The sequence below is a fragment of the Sminthopsis crassicaudata genome, chromosome 6 (genome assembly GCF_048593235.1).
Source record: "Sminthopsis crassicaudata isolate SCR6 chromosome 6, ASM4859323v1, whole genome shotgun sequence".
Classification (NCBI taxonomy): Eukaryota; Metazoa; Chordata; class Mammalia; order Dasyuromorphia; family Dasyuridae; genus Sminthopsis; species Sminthopsis crassicaudata.
In genome coordinates, this window is record NC_133622.1 from 46,717,773 (window position 1) to 46,734,052 (window position 16,280).

At 33.2% G+C, this 16,280-nt stretch overlaps 1 protein-coding gene across 20 annotated transcripts in view; it reads left to right on the forward strand.

Annotated features, from left to right (window-relative positions):
- The window catches only part of ADGRL3 (adhesion G protein-coupled receptor L3), a 1,041,133-nt gene that overhangs the window by 567,579 nt on the left and 457,274 nt on the right, over positions 1 to 16,280 (forward strand). For 18 of the 20 annotated variants that reach the window (XM_074272781.1, XM_074272789.1, XM_074272790.1 and 15 more), the window contains one exon: positions 4,608 to 5,408. The exons of 1 other annotated variant lie outside the window; for it this stretch is intronic. In XM_074272781.1, coding sequence (XP_074128882.1) covers positions 4,608 to 5,408 — 801 coding nt within the window. Of the gene's footprint in view, positions 1 to 2,389; positions 2,498 to 4,607; positions 5,409 to 16,280 lie in introns of those variants that run through there. One more of the 20 variants, XM_074272795.1, reaches the window with a different exon arrangement.

A 16,280-nucleotide genomic window follows, 5' to 3' on the forward strand; every position in this document is an offset into this window, starting at 1 on the left:
GGGATCATTGGATTCCCTAACAGTGAAGCAATGGACAATAGATTGGTTTTGGACTATTTCTTGGTTGCTGAAGAAGGGGTATGTGTGTCTGGTGTCTACATACCCTCCTTCTAGGACTTCTGGAAATCTCTTACAATACCATGTTGATTTATATTGTTTGTTATGTCACTATTTGCATGTACAATTCCTGTTTGTTACACCACATCGAGTCTGCACTGACTGTGGGGAGAGTCACCACTAATAGCCTCTGCGTTATTGCTATGTGCTTGTGTAATAACTCCCATGCTGATGGGTTTGTGCATACTTGTCTCTAATAAGGCCCTTCAATCCAGAAACCCGCTAGCAAATCCCCACTTCTCTTTGGTGCTTCTCATCTCCCTTCCTGAGATGTCAGGGAGGGTGTGATTATCTCCTTTTTAGTGCTTTCATCTCCCCTCCTGAGAAGTCAGGGGGGGCGTGATCACGTCCTTTTTGGGGTTCTCATCTCCCTGAAAGGTCAGGGATGGCGCGACCTCCTGTGGTCTAAAACAAAAGAAAGCGGGAGATATAAAGGGCTAGAACTGAGCAATGCACTTGGATGGTGAAGCACGTGAGACTAATTGCCAATTGGACGGTTCCCTATTAACTTGTTTAAGGTTGACCCTCCCCAGCTGTTCTGTGCTGACTTGATTGGTGGGACAAAGAGGGGGAAGTGACGTGTGTGGGAGGAGCAAGAGAAACTTGGGTGGTGGAACTCACGCTCACTTGCACTCGTGACCGGGCGTTGGAGGCGAAGGTAAAGATCTAGAATAAAGACGTTTAGTGATCCTGACTCTTGCTGATTTCTGGAAAGATAGAGTTCCAGCAGGAAGGGGAAGGGGAAGAGAAGGGAAGACTAGGAGAGAGGAAGAGGAGGGAGGGAGATTACCCTAGAGCAGGAAAAAAAAAATTAAATTTGTCCGTTATTTAATGAACCAACTTGTCTGTGGTTCAAGTCCCCCTAAAGTCAGATTTCCTCCCACTATTTTCCACTTCCAGGTAGTTAACTCACATTGTAAGGATTATTGTTTTAAAAGACATTTTCTTCCTGATACTCATTTGTGCTTCATATTACCTTTAATTACTTAGTATATCCCAATCATTTTTTTTTTCTTCTTCAGTGACTTAGGGCATTGATTTTAATTATCGACTCTAGCATTTAAATTTGTTGTATCTTTTTAATCGCTGTAGTTATTTGTTCTCATGGAGCTAAATCCTTGTTTAAGGGAACAGGAAAATTCTTTATATAGATATATATATATATATGAAGTTGGTGCAGTAACTTTATCACCATTTCCCAACAATTTGCCTTGACTTCTTTTGTATTCAGAGAAATATTATAATGTCTGTGATTCTAAGCATCTTGCTTATTATGATTCCCTATACTTTCCTCCCTTCCACGTTCATGTTCCTACTATAATGGTTCTACTTGCTATTCCTTGCACATCATAGGCCATCTCCCATCTTTGGACTTGTGCACCAGCTATGCCCATGGCTTAAATGCTTTTCCAGCCCTGCCCCACTACCAACCTAACTACTAGTGCTTTCTCTTCTGTTCCTGCCTTTCTTTTTTTATCTCTGGTGCTTAGCACAATCCTTAGTATATAGTAAATGCTTAGTAAATTCCTGTTGATTGAAAGTATCTAAATAGTAATATTCTATAACTTATAAGGCCTAGATATTCAGAATTCATTCAGTGTTTCATGTTAAGATAGTATCTAAGATAAATATCTAAGATTTGAGCAATGTGGGTATATCAATGCTGATACCCACATAATGATTATAGATGTTTTTTCTATTAAAGAAAATAATTATATTCCGTATAGCATATGATATTTGTGTGGACAGGGAAAGAAAAGATATTCCACGAAAGTTTTCAGTTCCTTTCATTTAATGCCTAAATGTAACCTTATTGTATATCTATTTCAGAAATCTGTTAGTTCATAAAAACCTATTCTTTGGCCTGGGAAATTAGTTTCAAATTAAAGGTTCTGTTCAGAAGATCAATTTCTGAGATGGATATAGAAAAGGCTACTCATTTAAACAGTTCTGTGTTTAGTATGTAATAGTATGTGATAAGTGGAACTAGCTAAATTATTGGAAAACCTTTTGTTACAGTACCTGAGCTACCCTTATAAATGGAAATATTGATATTCCTATTATGAATACTATATATCCCTTTTCTATGGTCTGGTATACTATTGTATTTATTCTCTTAAGTTAATGAATTTTTGTCTTATATTTCAGTTTTTTAAATTAAAAAATCATGTAAGGTATTTATTTTAAATTGAGCTTGAATTAGAGGAATGAATTTTAACCAATTAATGTCCTATGAATTACATATGAAATAAATTAATATTTCCTTTAAATTTGAAAGAGGTAAAGATAAAGGTGCCTAGATAATACCGTACCATTAATCTATTCTCTTTTCTTCTTTCTCTCTTTACTTCTCTCTCTCCAATAGAAGTGGAACAAAAAGGTAATTAAATACCTTTCATAAATTATATATATATATATATATTACTTATTTTAGGCTAAGTTATTTAACAGTTTAACATATAGTTTAAATATTTTTGTCATTAATTTTTACCTATTTATGAAAGCTTATTTAGTCCCTCTGCTGCTCAACTTCACTAAATAGATCATTAATTAGTGGCAGTTTAATCCCTTTATAATAAAGAAAATTTTTAAAAGAAGTTTTATTTTATTCCCATTATTTGCTAGAAAAGTATTTTGCCTTTTTTCTATAGTGGTGATAGATAGTGATTTTATTAGTATGTGCATATATATAGAGAGACATCTACATGCCCAAATATACATATATTAATATATATGCTTATATATGTATATGTATATGTGCATGTATATGATAGATTATTTGGCCCAGCTTTGTTTTGCTGTATATCCTTTCCCTGTCCTTGCTTATTTGTTGGTGGGAGTGGGAGGAAGGATTCTTTTGAAACACACTAAAATAAATCCATTCTATATCTAAGGCCTATTGGTTTGCATATAATAAAGGCCTGAACCCTTAACAGAAATGATGTTGTAGAGCAACATATTTATAACAGTAAGATTGAAAAATCTTTACAAGACATTTTAATAGAATCAAATAAAAACTAACTCAATGGTGAGATGCTTTAAGTCATATACAAAGCCATTTTGATTTTCCTTCCTTTAGGAGAACAAAGTGGTCACTTTCTCCCCCTGACTCCCATTTTTTAACTCTGGAAAAAAAAAAAAAAGATTTGGTTTTCCATTTCAAAACCTAACAACATTCCTTGCTTATCATCTTACGTTTGTTTTGCCCTCTATGTATGCTTATGATTTCTGCTAATAAGCTTATTACTAATGCCTTTGTCAAGTTTGGGTCAAGGGGAGAATATAGCCTATGATATACTAAATTGTGGTTCAGCATTCAAATATGTTGAGAAAACTTAATTTGCCCTCCTATTACAGTTCTCTGTTTCACAAACATAAGAGTACATGATTCTTTTTCAGAACATTTTCTTTGCACCAATTTTCAAACATTCTTGAATAGGTAAACCAACCAAAGAGTCTCATGCTTCCTCCCACCTTTTGAGCAACATATGCTACTGAATTATACTAAAACCTGAGTGTCAGCCTAATTGCTGGCTATTTTCAATCTGAAGTTTGAGCAGCAAAAGACCATGGTAAATGGTACTATTCTTTTACGCTCCTGTCACGTAACATTAGAAGGTACATGCTTTGAAATTCAAATACTACTATATTTAACAGGACATTTTTAACTGATTAAAATCTAGATCTTGGGTTCCTCTCAATGAACTTCCCACCTTTTTCTTCTTTCCTCATTCCTTTCTTCCTTCCCTCTTTTCTTTCCTGCCTTCTCTTTCTCCTTCCAGTACCCATCCATCACTCATTATTTAATTGTGTGGATTGCATGCTTTATGTGCATTATAGCAGCTTTGGGAGTCCTTTTTGCTAGCTGAATTGGTGATCTCTTTTCGGACTCTACTTTTGCTTTAAGCATTCTTGTAAATGACTAGGGGATTGCCTTTTGCTTCTTAATGATACCTATTAAATTGTTCATACTACTTGGGCTATAAGGATGGATCGTTTATTGCAACTTTACAGGAAATTCATGAGTGGATTGTTTTTTTAATTGCATGAAAATGTTTCTAGGAATCACCTTTTTAACTTAGATTACAAACTAGAGAGAACATTTGTGTACATATGCATACATATATATATATATATACATATACATTCTATATATGTACACATATTAAAATATTGGAATTACATGTATGCAAAGAGGAATGATGCAAGTAAGTACAGTTACTGTACAAATAGACAAATACAGTAACCAAAGAGAAACAAAATTATTTTGAAAAGTCAAAATCAAAAGAAAAATAATTCCTACTTTAGGAAGAAACGCATATAAACAAGTCATTTATCTCCAGTAGCTTTTTGGTGGGTGTTTTTAGTACTGTACTAGTAATCTAGTATTAAATTCCAAAATTATGAGGAATAATAATACTTGCCAAGATACAGAAGCTAATTGTATTTATGTTTCTTTTTTTTTTTTTTTAAACTTTTCCTCCTGACAGTTTTTCTTTGTCCTGGACTGCTCAAAGGCGTATACCAGAGCGAACACTTGTTTGAGTCTGATCACCAGTCTGGGGCATGGTGCAAGGACCCCCTTCAGGCTTCAGACAAGATTTATTACATGCCCTGGACTCCTTATAGGACGGACACCCTCACAGAATACTCATCCAAGGATGATTTTATTGCTGGAAGGCCAACAACAACTTACAAGCTCCCTCACCGAGTTGATGGCACAGGATTTGTAGTCTATGATGGAGCTTTGTTCTTCAACAAGGAACGCACAAGAAACATAGTTAAGTTTGACTTGCGGACTAGGATAAAAAGTGGGGAAGCTATCATAGCTAATGCTAATTACCATGACACATCCCCTTACCGGTGGGGAGGCAAGTCTGACATAGACCTGGCAGTAGATGAGAATGGGCTATGGGTCATCTATGCAACAGAACAGAACAATGGCAAAATTGTCATTAGCCAATTGAACCCTTATACTTTAAGGATTGAAGGGACATGGGATACAGCCTATGATAAAAGGTCAGCTTCCAATGCATTTATGATTTGTGGGATTTTGTATGTGGTCAAATCTGTATATGAAGATGATGACAATGAAGCTACGGGGAATAAGATAGACTATATTTACAACACCGACCAAAGTAAAGATAGTTTGGTGGATGTACCCTTTCCAAACTCATACCAGTACATAGCTGCTGTGGATTATAACCCTCGGGACAATTTACTTTATGTGTGGAACAATTATCATGTTGTGAAGTACTCTTTGGATTTTGGACCTCTGGACAGCAGATCAGGTGAGTCTGCCTTTGGGCATCCTTTCTCTATTCCAAAACTGCATATGGGGTGCAGACTTGTAGGTCATTCAAAATCTGAAGAAGACTACCCTTCCAACTTTGAAATTGTTCAAAACAAATCAAATAGCTGTTGCTTGCTATCGCTATGTTGGTGAAAATCAAAAAATGACTTATTAATGACTATCTGTCTTCTCTAGGCACTAAGAATATACATTTGGGATATGTATGCTTTTGGAATAGTTGACCAATTTAAATGATTTGATCCTTTGGTGATCTTGTGTTTTCTACCATGTTATAGCCATATGATGTATACAAATCCTTCTTTGTGAATAATCCATGTCTATTATGCATGCTTCTTCCAAACAAAAACTATCATAATTCAGAATAAAAATTCGAGTCCAATACTCCTCTAAAGAAAACTGACCTAGATTAAGAAGATGTTGCTGAAAGGCTTAGTGTTTCCAGTTGTTTGCTTTTTAACTATGATCCCAATCACTAAAACTCTCTGTACTTCTGTTTCATCATCTATAAGATGAAATTCTATTTATGCTAGTAGCAATCTCACCGAATTGAGGAAAATTATAAAATACTATGCAATGTGAACTATCCTTATTGCTGTCATTATTTTCTTGCTATACCAAGCTCTGGATGCAATCCCTTCGATATAGATGCTTAATAAATGGTTAATTGAATATAATGCTAGCTTTTTCTATAATCCCCATTGAGTATTTCATGGTTTTTGACAAATTTAAAATAAAACTATAATCAAATACATATACTTCAGAAGTATAGGTGACTACAATGACTTACATTCTTTTTCATTACCTCCCCTTTTTTATTCTCTTTCTTATTCATGAATAGTTTATTCTTACTTAAAATAGTATCTACAAAGCTTATTGCAAAACAGGGAGGTCATTTCGAACATTTTAAAAGAATTCATTCAGGTACTAAGGAGATATAAAAAGGAATAGCAAGGTTGGCAACAAATTTGCCATTGGGGCTAATGAACCTAGGGATATAATAACAACAAAGACAGTTAGTTTCTATTTTGTTATCTGTTAAAGGAATATTTCTGGATAACTCACAAATGCTTAATTTCTGGTTCAACTGATTTCAATGAAAAGTGGACAAGGCTATTCAATTGGAAGTGGATAAATGTCTTTAACCTTCCTGAAAGTCCTTTAATATCTATGAGAAATAGAGCAATATTTTCATTTTATCCATCTAGACTTTTCATATTTATAGTTCCATCCTTCTAGGCTTTCTGTATTTAAACAGACAATGATTTTCTTCAAGTTAAATAACTTCAAGTTAAGTAAGTAGGTCAATGACTTTTCCTAGGCCAATCACTAATTTTTTTTAAAATTTAAATAATGTGGTACTCTGTCCCACTTCAGCTAATTTTGTGATGAAAATTTGTTTCTAAATTTTGAGTGCCAGACAGTATAAAGTTCTTCTCAATTATGTAACTTAATCTTTGAAAATGAGTTACTACAATAGTCTTGTTATAATGATTCCATTTTCTCAGAAATAGCTACAAATTATATTCACAGACTATACATGGTATACATAAGTGAATCCATCTACTTTGTATTGCGATTATATACATACTCTGAATGAAACATTAATAGTGACTTGAAGAAAATTTAAATGCTTAACATATATATGAACTTAAAGAAACACAAAAACTTTAGAAAAAAATATCAATGACCTTGTTTTTTAAAAGCCAGTTTTTGTAATGATAAACATAATGAAAATGATAAAATTCTACTTTTGACCTGCATTGCTAATTTAACCTGGGAGATTATATTTCCACTTCAACAACAAAAATAACAATGAAGGCTTATGTCCATTTTGCAAAAGTGGAGGTTTCACCTGGACTAAATTTGCAAATGCTTACAAAAATATCCATTTTCATGCATCAATGCCCTGATTAAAAAGCCAATAATTTGGCACAGTTTTAATGTAATTGAGAGGTGTAAAGAACACATTTAGAAGTAAATTTTCTGCATGGTATGTGGAATATGAGCGTTTCAATTAGCATTAAGAGGAGTTTTGATGTAATCCACACAAACAATTCTGTCTTCCTTTCAGAAGATTTGTGTATATATATGTATGTATAGAAATATCCTTTACATATAAAAATTTTCTTGGACATATTTGTTTTTACTCCAAAGGTTGATAATGTTCTTTATGGGAAGTGAATTCTTTCCTTGTTCTAATTACCTTTTACTTTTCTCCTTTAAAATGTGTGAATAATATAATTTGTATTTCATATTAATTTATATATTATTGAAAGCAAATATTTTAGGGAAGTAATAATTCTACTAACTAAAATGATGAATAACCTTAAAAATGAATGGGAAAAACAACAACAACCAAAAATATATTTATGTAAGTCATGTATATGTGATTATGATTTAAATCAAATAAAGTAAGTTTCCTATAAAGAAAATCTTAGAAATTTTACCTAGAACAGACATAAAATTATTAAATCCAACTCTTTTTACAAATGAGAAAACACATTTAGAAGGGACAGTGACTCATACAGAATAAGAAATCAAGCCTGATTTCATATCTACCACCCATTCAACCCTATCACAATTTAGCAGGACATTTGAACACTGGTGGACAGATCTTATAATACACAGAAAACCATAAGTTAAGAAACAGAATAGATTAAGAAACAAAACATTGCCACTGAAACCAAATATGTCCTAAAAAAGGATAAAATTGAGAAATTGAGATAAGTGCCTGAACTGACCAAATACATGAACAAGAGATTTATATTGACTTCTTTAGGGAAGCAAATTTTCCTCCAAGACATAAGATAGGGAGGAGATAAGCGAAGCTGCTATTGATAATTTGAAAGGAGTTTTTGAAACTTCCCTCTTAGTGAAATACAAAGATTAGAATTCTGGTAAAATTATGAAGGTTAGAGATTTTTTGAGGGAAGTGAAAAAAAATAATAACATCTTTCAAATCTGAATATATGATCCCATGATCTAGTACAGAAGAAATATAACTTTCCTGATCTGAAAAGAGATATAATAGCAACTATCTACTGTTGATATGATACTGTTGAAATGAGATAAAGTATATACAGAGGTATACATACTTGCAACCCTTACAGCTCCATGTAAATGTTAGATATTGTTATTATACTTATTACTGAAACAGTGAAATTTGAGGGGTTTTGGCTAAAGGTGAAACCATTGAAGGCAGGAAATGTCAAATTGGGTGGGATGGTTGACTATGGGTATGCAAGTGTACTTTTACATTGGTGTCTCTCCTAACTGGTATACTCTTCTTCCTCATTACAGGCTGGTAATATTCCTGTGCTTTCTTAAATTTACATTCTGAACAAAGTTGAAAAAAAAATCTCTTAAGTTTATCTATTTATTATCTTAGATAATATAGACATAGACTTTGAGGGTTTATGATTACACTTATTTTTACTTTTGTTGCAAGATTCTTTTCTCCCCTCTTGTCATTTGCCCTTACAAAAGAAGGTTAGATGAAAGAGAGAAGTGATTTTTAACTCCATAGCAGGGACAAAAGAAGAAGCAATAAGAAGTAGTCAGGGTATTTGGTCTGGATGCTCTCAATAGGAGGATAGAAAAGAAAAGGTAGTGTTCAGTTAGAGAATTAGTTGTCCTGGAAAGTAAGGAGTTTTAAGGGGAGGATGACAATGAATTTCTAAAGATGGCATAGATAAATAGAGAGTATTTATGCTGGTGATTAAAGAAAACAAGAGCTTGAGTTAGGAATAAAGTATTGGATTTGAATCTAAATACAGAGGTTGAAAGCCCTGTGAGAGAAGCTTTCTGTACACTTAGTTATTCATCCCCCTATTGACAATATAGTCAGCAACAAGATAAGTATTGTTGTTTTGTTGTGTTAGTACCCACCTCCTAGAAATGCCAGTACAAAATGAACAAGATGGAAGATATAAAATCAAATTTTTCCTTATGAAACTTAAGCTAAATTAGGGGCTCATCTGAGATACTATTCGTGTTTCTATTTTCTGAGAAAAGAATGCCCTAATGGGCACTGGCAACCTAACAAATACAATTACCCTTTCTGAATTCTTTTAAATGCAAATATGCAACCATTTTTTTCTATAGCTTTTACAAAATGTCATTAGAAAAAAAAAATGAATCAGCACTCTTGTTATTACTGTTTAGCATTTATATGGCATTTTATATTTGCAATACTTTTTTATTATTAATCTAGTTATATTTCACATATTAAGGAATATACACATTCTCAGTTTACAAATGGCTTGCATTCTAAAAGTTTGTCAATAATTTAGTTGTGTGAAACTTTTAAGTGATATTTTTTTCTGAAGAAAAACAAGATTGTAAATTGTGAATAAGTTTTCAGGCAAGACTAAAATTTCAGTTTAACCTGTGGTATGGATGAAATACTTTACATTTTCAATGTGAAAAGATGGGAAATAATACTGGTATAATGTAAGTCATTAAATGAAGTATCAAGTTCTATAAGAAATGTTTTTAAGGTATATATCAAACGTTGGCATTAAAAGCAGATGAAAAGGTAGTTGGAAACTTGCACAGTAACTTTAACTTTTGTAAAGGGCTTTATACTTTCCTGATCTGAAAAGAGATATAATAGCAACTATCTACTGTTGATATGATACTGTTGAAATGAGATAAAGTATATACAGAGGTATATATATTTGCAACCCTTACAACTCCATGTAAATGTTAGATATTGTTATTATGCTTATTTACTGAGACAGGGAAATTTGAGGGGTTTTGGCTAAAGGTGAAACCATTGAAGGCAGGAAATGTCAAATTGGGTGGGATGGTTGACTATGGGTATGCAAGTGTACTTTTACATTGGTGTCTCTCCTGACTGGTATACTCTTCTTCCTCATTGCAGGCTGGTAATATACCTAATATTCTTCAAGGAAAAAGTCAAGTGTTACCTTCTGAACTTTGCTATTGCTAAGCCTGTCTGTCAATTGTTAATAATAACCACAGGGGAAACATTAGCCTTAAGAGATAAGTAGAATAGTTTTCAAATAGAAACAAGATACAATTTTAGCTAGGACTTTATAGGAAAACAGGAGGCTGAGAGAGAAGGAAGAAAATTCCAGGCTTTGGAGACCACCCAAAATAACAATTTTAAATTTATTTCTCTGTGTACAAGTTGTTTACCCTCTCTGTCTGCCTCCCAATAGAATGTATGCTTATTTCGGGCAAAAGTTATTTCATTTCTGTCTTTGTATCCTCTATCTCCAAGTATTTTGCTCTTCATATTACTTAATTATTTAATTGATGGGATTTCCCATTATGTCATTATCTGAATATAAATGGTCAAAATGTAGCATGGATCTTATTCTCCAAAAGTGAATTATTTTAACAAGAATAGAACCAAAGAATATAATGATTAGTTCTTGTGACACCACCTTTATATTTGATACTCCACCAGCATTTTCTAAAGGACCAAAACATATCAATATATTTCACTATTTAAAAGACATACTACTGAACTTTACTTTTTTTTCAGATTCATCATGTTAATCTTTCTGATGACCATCCTGAGGAGGAAACTCTTCCCTATTATGGACAATTAATACCTGCCTCCATATTTCTACCCAATCCCTACCTCTTAAAAAGTAATATTTTGGCCCTAATCCCTCAGTCTCTAAATTCTCTTCTGAAGGTTCGTTTGTTTACTCAGCTATAGCAAATCCAGTGGTCACATGTCAAAAGTGTTTATGTTTCCATGTTAGAACATCTCATTTCTCTCTCATGGACCCATCTTGACCGTTCTCTAAATAATCTTTGTCATCACAAACTCTTACTACTTCTGTCTCTAAGCTTCTGAATCTTGCTAAAGAATTATAGAATCAGTCCCATAGAAATTCATACGCTCTAAATCTTTATCTGGGCTCTCAGTTTTGCAAAACATTTGTTGATTTCTTTGTAATTTTCTGTCATGTTCCTCAGTGCAGTTGATCTAGATCTTTTCTGTTCTCAGATATCTGCTTCCACATCTACTTCCACATCTACATCACTGCACATGATCTCTCTCTCATTCAGTTTTACTGGATAGAACCAGAGCTATTGAATTCTCTCATCTCTCTCTAGTAAAAATTAGAATTTATCTAGATCCCTACATCCCAACCCATTTATTTTCCTTATATTTATTTTCTTTATCCCATAGCCATTCCATTATGTCTTAAAAACATTTGCTACCCATATTTGTATAAATTACAGCTCCCTCCCTGGCTTTCCTTACACACTATCAGTGCTATCAAAAGAGGGGTATATCCTTGTAGCCTCTACCTCCTCATTATTCTATATTTGAACTTTGATCTGTACTAATGTAATGAAATTCTTAGCTTGATGGTCACTATTAACTTTTTCATAGCTTCCATGTTCTGTGTAGAATACTTAACACTGTTGATCATGTCTTTCTTTCTTGAAATTGTGTGCCTTTGAATCTTGTAATACTGCAACATCTTGATTCTCCTCCTTTTTCTAATTGTTTCTTTTCTCATTCATTTACTTGTCTTGATGTTCTCATACATTGACTAATTCCAGAATTGCAGTCTAAGTTCTGGTCTATTAATAGGCTCACACTGTCAGTGAATTTTCTGATGTCCCCGATTTTGAGTTTTCACCTTTTCTTCTGTCTTGGATTTATACCTCTAATAGCCTAGTAATATTCTTCATAAATGTGCCTCAAACATCCCAAAAGAAATACGTCACGAAACAAATTTATCCACCCATGAAAAACAGAAACATCAAAATGGTTTGAGATTTGAATTTGAGACATAAAGGAATTGAAATCTCTATTAATCTTACTACCTTTGAGTCATCTTTGTGCCTGTCCCTTCTCACTCCACATGCAGTTACAAAGCCATTTCCATTCCTATTGATATCAATCTAGTTTATTTTCTCATTTCCTTTCACCTACACCATTTTTATAAATTTCATCTGACCTCTCTGCATCCTATTTCTTCCTTTCAAATTCACTCTACATTGCAAAGCCAAATTAATATTACTAAAACACCATCCCATTAATATAATCTCTTTGCCAATTACTTTCTAAATGAGTTGCTTTAAGAGGTAGTTGCAATAGAAGACAAAATAATTGCACATGGGTTATGCTGAATGTGTTGAACCAAATAGATTTTGAAGTTCTTTCCAACTCTTAGATTTTGTGAAGACTTGCAAACTTTTTTTTTTTTTAATTAATTACTTGTTTTTTGGGAGGCAATTGAGTTGTGACTTGCCCAGAGTTGCACAGCTAGTAAGTGTGAAGTGTCTGAAGCTATGTTTGAACTCAGGTCCTCCTAACTTAAGGGTGGGTGCTTTTTCTACTGAGCCATGTAGCTGTTACGGGCCAGAATTCTGAACTTGAAATAAAGGATTCTTACAAGGTACTAAGTCAGTGGAATTGATAGAGAATGATTATCTAATGTATATTATGTTATGTAATGTTCAGTATGATTGATTTAATCCTACAAGGAGATATTATGGGCCAGAACTTGAAATAAGGTACTAAGTGGAATTGAGGAGACTGGTTAAATTTAGTTTAGCATTGATCTAATCCTACAACAAATAATGGTTTCCTAGTGATGTAATGATTAGTTTGTACTCAGTGTACAGCATATAAGCTGGAAGCTCTCGGGGCAGAAAGCGCACCAGAAGCTCTCAGAGGCTGAGACAGATTCATTCCATCGTCCACCTTTGTGGTGACTGGAGGCTGAAGCACAAACCTTTGGCATCGAGGAGCTTCAGAAACCAGAGAAGGCAGGTGGGAGCTCAAGCTCTTGGAACCAAGGAGAGAGATAGGCTGCCAGAAAAAATAGCTGAGCCTCAAGTGAAGGAGACAAGACTTTGAAGGAGACAATAAAGGATTTGGACTTTAACATCTGGCTACTCATGTGGTGATTACTCTGAACTGAAAGGAAGGCTGCCTCCAAAGACCCCAAGAAAACCTCAACAGAGAATATTACATATAGCTATCCCCCTGACTTGTAAATTCTTGAGATTTGCATTTAAGATTTCATTATCTGGCCCCCAATGGGCATTTCCAACCTTATATTCTGCTTCTGTGTCTTTATACAGGATATTCCTTACACCTTGAAGATACTCCTACCATATAATTCTCCATCTCTACCTGTTAAAATCCTATCAATTCTTCAAGGTCAAGGTTGAGTCTCCCTCCTTCTCTTTATAATTTTCCCTCAGAGAGTTTCTTTCCTTTTTCTAAATTATCTTATCACTCTTTTTTCTTCATGTTACAGATGCCAGTGTAGTATAAATTGATTTCAGAGTTATTCTCTGAAATTTGCCAACTGTATTACAATGAATAAATCAGTCTCTGTCATCTTTAGTTTCCTCATTTGTAAAATTTGGATAATAACAGAATCATAGATTTAGAGCAGGAAAGGATCATAAAAGTCCAACTCTTTCAATTTTTACAGAAAATGAAACAAAGACCTACAAAGTTTAAATGACTTGCCCATCTGGTACCACAACTGGGATTTCAGAGACATTGAATTACACAGTATGCTTTTCAAAATTTACCTTATAGGCTTGACATGAAGATGAAATGAAATAGTATATGTAAAATGCTTTGTAAGTTTTAAGGTACTATAAAATTGGTTATGATTATTGTATGCAGTATTTATATATTTTACTTTGCTGGATTTTAACCCTTTAATTATAGAATCAGTGTCATATGTTTTTCTCTCCTTCCTAGTATCTTGCATATAGTAGAAATTGAATAAATGTTTTAAGTTATTTAAAAATTATTATTCACTATATTTGAAGAAGGCCAAAATATTTTGTCAACTTTGTTAATTCACATTGTCCCAATCTGCCTATCCAGCTGTAGTAGATTTATAGCCATTGAGATTCAATCAATCAGAAAGCATTCATTAAGTACTTCCTATGTGTCAAGCACCATAGTAAACTCAGGGGATATAAAGAGATTCTGTGATTTTCTCTCACTCATTTCTTCCTATGCCTTTCCTACTATTTCCTACAAATGATCGATCGGCGCTGATTTACACATGAAAATTCCATTTGTTGCCAAAATCCTATGAAGCTTAGATTTATTTCTGACCTACCCCCTGCTCTCCCTGAATACAATCACATACTTAGAAGAACAGTCAAAACAGCAAGTGTTAAGGACTGTTGGTGTCAATCCCAATGTTCAGTCCATTTAGCTTTGATATCAGAGTAGTTTCTGCACTGAAGAATTCTATAGAAGGATTTTTTTTAATCCTGGATTTTAAAACTTTAAAGTTATAAAGTGCTAACTACTAAAGCTTTTACAGTATAAAATTTTAAACTACATCATATTTTATATTTTTTACTCAAAATATGGATATGCTAAGAAATTGTCAACAAATATACACTAAAATAAAATAGAATCATTTTAATTTAATGAATTTTAAAATAGAAACATTTAAGGTAAATTCCACCTTACAAAGTAATATAAAGCTATCATCAAGTTTTTATAATTCATCGTTGTTATCGGCCATGTCATGATGGATTTTTTTTTTGTTATAATAATTCTCATAGACCATCTATAAAGTTATGGAAAGATTGTGATTTCTGTTAGTAGGAGGAATATTCATACCAATAAAATCATAGATCTTTGGTGTATTGCCCCATATCAGGCTACCATCTTTATCTTCTCTCCACTAGAACCTTAGACTCCAACTTTGCAATTCCCCTTTTCTTTTTAATGCTAAGCTTTCCCCTTACATTGTTTGTTTCCCAAGCCAAGCCTGTTAAAATCCTATCAATTCTTCAAGGTCAGGTTGAGTCTCCCTCCTTCTCTTTATAATTTTCCCTCAGAAATTTTCTTTCCTTTTTCTAAATTATTTTATTACTCTTTTTTTCTTCAGGTTACAGATGCCTAATACAATATAAGATTCTTGAGAATGGGACTATCTTTTTTACTTGTATCACCAATCTTCACCATAGTATCTATTGCATAGCAAGTACATAGTTAGTAAATAGTAATATCTTATATACTAAGTTCCAAATTGATATTCAGATATAATGGTTCTACTTGTTTAAGAAAGGAAGAGAGAGTTACTTTTGTTAAGTGATGATGGAAAAATTCTTAATTAAGCAAGAATAAAGAGGTTAATCAGTAAACAGTCAATTAGCATCTAATATATGTCATACTTTGTAATAAAAATGAGAATACAAAAAAGGGCAAAATTTAACACCACTTAAAGGAGCTCTATTTGGGGATACAAAAGGCAAAGAATTATTTCTAAAAATCTATATTCAGGATAAATAAGAAATAAGAGGGAGAAGGCTCAAGGATTTAGAGGGATTGGGAAAGATTTCTTGTAGAAGATGAGATTTTAGTTGTGTCTTTAAGAACCCAGGGAAGACAGTATGCAGAAATGAGGAGGAAATCACAAGATTAGGGTCATTTCAGTTACTAAAAATTGAAAGATCTTCACAATAATAAAATCATTGCTGCTAAAATAAGATAATGACTTAATAGGAGGGAAATCTTTGTGTCTCTTATCTCTAAGAGTTTCTTATCCAAATAATGTAAGGATTTAACAAATATGTAAGATCAAGAGGCAGCTAGGTGATACAATAGATACAGCACTGAATTTGGAGTCGGAACATATGAGTTCATATCTAGCCTCAAATATTTATCAGCCATATGATTCTATTCAAGTTTCATGACTTCTTTGCCTCAGTTTTCTATAAAATGGGGATAACAATAGCTCCTATCATTCAGGGTCATTGTGAAGATCGAATGAGATGGTATTTGTAAAACATTTCACAGACATGAAAAAGTGCTGTATAAATGCTGGTTGTTAACAACAATAATAACCATCCAAAA